General features: G+C 38.2%; 1 protein-coding gene across 1 annotated transcript in view; it reads right to left on the bottom strand.

The window, feature by feature from the left end:
* cltca (clathrin, heavy chain a (Hc)) overlaps window positions 1-4,569 on the bottom strand; it is a 34,837-nt gene that overhangs the window by 18,897 nt on the left and 11,371 nt on the right. The window contains exons 2-4 of the mRNA XM_032534299.1: window positions 4,189-4,396; window positions 3,763-3,765; window positions 189-457 (exon numbers count right to left, since the gene is read on the bottom strand). Of these exons, the coding sequence (XP_032390190.1) occupies window positions 189-457; window positions 3,763-3,765; window positions 4,189-4,396 (480 nt within the window). The remainder of the gene's footprint in view (window positions 1-188; window positions 458-3,762; window positions 3,766-4,188; window positions 4,397-4,569) is intronic.

The following is a 4,569-nucleotide window of genomic DNA, read 5'->3' as shown; positions in this document are numbered from 1 at the left end:
AAAGAAACAATACACATAAATTTGTATTAAGACAACAAACCGACTGACTTATCAATGCTGAAGTTACTGTGTATCTATGGTTACTTATGAATGCAAACAAGCCATCTACTTTATATTCTCTGTGATGAAGGCACGTATGAGTCTTAACATGCAAAACTAAACATATCTGGTAATAAACTTTAATTTACCTGGGCTGAGATGCCGATGAGCAGGAGCCATTTCTGCTTGGCGTCAGTGCGGTAGTTGATAATCTGGCAGCCTGCCAGGCTGGAGTGGCGGTCAAAGACTTTCACAGGCTGTGAGTCACCCTCCATGCTCCAGTGGTAGACGGCATTGTCAGTCACAAGTGCAACTGTATTAAGGGAGATCCACTTCCAGAAGGTAACATCGTCGGTCATGGTGTGTGCCTTCATCTTGCTTTTCATCTCGATGTTGAAGATCTGAAGGGTTTTGGCGGCTAGAAGAGGGAGAAAGGAGGCAGGAACCAGGCCCCAGAAGAATGTTATAGTCTCTGACAACAGCATGTCCACACATACATTCAGAGGAAAAACACCAAATTTGAATAGAAGAGGGAGATTCAAATTGGAAATATTGATAGTCATGACACAGAAGTCATCAAGCCACGACGCCATGACTGATAGAAAGGGGATGCCATACATGCTGTAGTCGGAAATTGGGTCATATCTGAAGTGTACTGAGACAAGTGGCATTGAAAAAAGTAAATTTTGGCTACACAAGGTGTCATTGTGTCAATGATGTGCACGTCAAGCAAGTACATTTTTCTACTCTAAACTCTATGCGTATATTATGAATTTGCAGGCCGATCTAGATCATACACTGCAGAACTGTCAAATGCATTTATAATTATAAGTATCTAAATAAGGTGTAAGAAAGAAAATTATTTTCAATGTGCTTAGCTTAAGGAGTGAGCAAATCTAAGATTAACAAGGTTACAGGTGCTCCTTGCAGTCTGAGGGACTGAATGGCTAAATAAATGGATACCTATGTCCTAGCACAATAGTCATTATAAATTAAGAATATGGACTTATAAAAATATTTAACTAAACTGACCACATCTCTTTAAAAGAGGTTTCATAAATGTAAGCAGCAGATGTCATGTATTAGATAGATTTATAGATACTTTATTCATCCTGAAGGAAATTTTGAAATGTAATGTCATGTCCGACTACGTGGCCCACCCCATCAAATGAACAGCCTTCATAGAGAGAAACATAGCAGACAGAGGGTAGAAGCAGGAAACAACTCACAAAAAAGGGAAACACATCTGCATCTAAGTCAAATATATAGACTAACGGTGGAATACGACAGCTGGAGTGCAACAGATACAGGCACAATTAAGGAGGAAGGGTACACTTTAAGCAATTAAGAGACTTTGACAAGAGTTGCAGGAAATCTTTCCAATAATGATTAAGTTTGATTGACTACTAGACAATGAAGTTAAATATGTTTGTCCTGATAACAGATCATAAGCTAAAGGTTTAAAAAAGGTTCACTCACCTGCATTTTTTGTTTGTTAGGGTTAATTTAGTGAGCTAGAGCTTTATTAAAAAGCAGTGTGACTTCCTTGTTTGCTCATTATTCAATATTATCAACAAAGTAAGAAAAAGCAAAGACTAATGCATTAGCACAACTGTCAAGATCACTAAGCCATGGGATCAGAGTACATTAAGCAGTGTGGCGAATGGATCACTTGCAGCAGCAGCCAAATTTCAAAGAGCAAGCAAAGGGATTTTTACTTGAATTATTATCAGCTGTTGGGAGGTGTGTGTGCACATTGTTTCCGTCCTTCAGACACGGTTACATGAAAAGGTTAAGGCTTGATACTATGTCACATGACAAGGTCGGCTAAGAAGCATCTTTATGGTAGAGTGAGCAGGGAAGACAGCAGTGGTAGTAAGAGTGAAGAAGAGACTACGCTGACCCTACACTGCATAATTAGTGAGGAAAAGAAAGGTACCACAACTTCTAAAGCTCTCCACCGTTGAGTTACTGTAACGGATCCTTTTCACACAGTCATATCATACCCTCTGTAATCACAACTCGTGTGTGCGATGGCTAATGAGGAATGTGCATCGCTGAAATTTTACTTTGGTTGTAGGACTCATTTTCAGGTTTTCTTGAGTTTTTCACTAGTTTGTATTGCGGGAAGCATTTTCTAAGCTGTCCTTATCACATTTGGAAACTGAGGTGATCGTGTCTTCTTCTTTGAAGCATTAACAATAAGTTTGGTATAAGTGTGAAAATATCAGGGTGAAAGTTACTTTAAACCAATCTGCTTCTACTAAAAGACTGAAAACGAAGAGCATTATGTGTCACATTTAACCAGGCAGCATAATGAGCAAAGATAAAACTATTGTAATGCTCACATGTCTACATGTCACATGTTTGTCAGTAAGCTAGAACTCTATAAAAGTACAGCTCATAATTTATAACTGCACATTGTACCACGTCCTCAGTAGAGAGGACGGTCAGCAAAGAAAGGTTGTAACTAGACTTAAAGGGGAGGAGGGCCAGTTTCACACAAGCACACACTGTCACACTGCTAAGTTCTTTCACCATCAACAGCCCAGCATCCACCCAATAAAAATGACTTTTTACCAGTTATTGAGATTAACAAATGTTCTTTAAGTAGGTTTACTTAAAACCAAAATAATTTGAATCTGGTTAGCAGTTTACTCAATTATACAAGTAAAATTAATGGGGTAAATAATTTGGAAATATCCTAATGTCCTAATGATGATTTTAGGTAAAAATAATGTATTGTTCACAGGAAACCTTAAATACCAAAGTGCCTCAGACATCCACTAATTTCATAGCATAAAGCTGTGACAACAGGTACAAACTTTAGCCAAAATTCTAAGACACAAGCTGTTTGGCTCATTAAATGTTTTTTTAAATGGTTGGGAAGGGGCAAGGCCAAGGCGCTTGGATCAGCTGGACAGCAAGTGCTCCTCCCTACTTCTCACAGGTTATTATGCAAAATTGCTTCTTAACCCAATTCAGTACTCATCTGGGACTACTTCTGATAAAACTATGTCCCATCAGGAACATGTGAAATCAAATATTAGATGCCATTAGACTTCCCCCACAGGTTACAAGTCATCATATTAAGTCTACACTCTGGTAGTTGGAGCAAACTAATCTTTAATCCTTGGTATAGAGAACCACAAGTTTGTTAAACATAACCACAGCTGGGAAACAAGGTTGACAACAGGTTTGGGGAATTACCACTTCACACAGATGGAAAAGGACATGGATTTCAAATGAAAATTGAGAAGAACTGTGAATTACAATGAAATCATTTTACCCATAGTATTACCACATGTAAAACAGGTTCTAAATCAATTTACATGTAATAAAAATGATGGAATGCCAGCAAGCTATAAGGCTGTGAAAGCTAAATCCGGTTTCCAAAGACATATTTTCAATGGCCTAGATGTGGAATAAGGTCCAAAGAATTATCCAGAGATTATTATCCAGAGGGTTCAGATATAGGAAAAACATGCAAAGCTAGGCCATTAACATCCAGGCTTAAAGAGCATTGTACCAAAACCTGATTTTAAAGTGTCCAACGGTACATTATGGTGGCTAAAGTCAGGTCAGCTGTAATCAATATAGTTTGTATTCTTCATTTAATTTCTGAAAAGGACCATGCTAAATTGGTATAATTTACAATACTGTAAATACTGTCTTGAAAACAGGATTTAACTTCCACAATGAAGTAGTTAAATTTCAACTCACCGTCTGCAAACACATAAGAAAGCAGTAAAGAAAAAAAAAGAACATAGAAAAGACAAAAACAAAAAAAAAGTCAAAGCAATCATGGATGCTGAACAAAAAGAATAAAAATATGCTACTTTGGGAATATTTACAGGACAAACGTTTGGAAAAAACATACATGTTGGCCAATAAAAACTACTTCACAGTGGAAAACTAAAGTAGCTGGATGTGTAAGGACAAATATAGATGAAAATTGTTTATTATACTCTTAATTACTAAATGGGTAATGTTGCTATAACAAACATGTCCAGCTGAAAGCTACAGGCCCCCATAGGCGGTTAGTTCAAATACAACACTCAAAAAATAATAGTGCAGTTCTCTCTCTCTGGTAATTCCTACATTAATTTAGAGAAATGTGGCCTCTGCAATGTCAACACACTGCCTTACCTTTAAGTGCAATGACTTTGCTGGCTGGATTCATGATGGCGCTGTCAGCTGAGATGGGCCTGCGGATAGGTGTATTGGGGTCTGCCATGTCAATGATCACCACCTGAGTCTGCTCGCCCACCTTCTCCCGAATACAGATGAACTTATCCGACTCCATGGTTAGGGTGCTGAAGCCTATGTTGGATGGATTGATCCCTAAATTTTGGAGCTAGACAAAAAAAAAGAAGAAAAAAAGTTAGGTTGAACAGAAATATCTTGCAAAAGGTTTACGGGAAAAGAAAAAACATTCTTCATGCCTTAATCTCATCTCTGTGCAGGATTTCTCAAGGGATGCCTGGGAAACCATGTGGCAAAATAAAGAGGGTGGGGGGTGGGGGGGGG

The sequence above is a fragment of the Etheostoma spectabile genome, chromosome 13 (assembly GCF_008692095.1).
Source record: "Etheostoma spectabile isolate EspeVRDwgs_2016 chromosome 13, UIUC_Espe_1.0, whole genome shotgun sequence".
Classification (NCBI taxonomy): Eukaryota; Metazoa; Chordata; class Actinopteri; order Perciformes; family Percidae; genus Etheostoma; species Etheostoma spectabile.
This window is presented reverse-complemented; position numbering and strand designations above follow the sequence as displayed.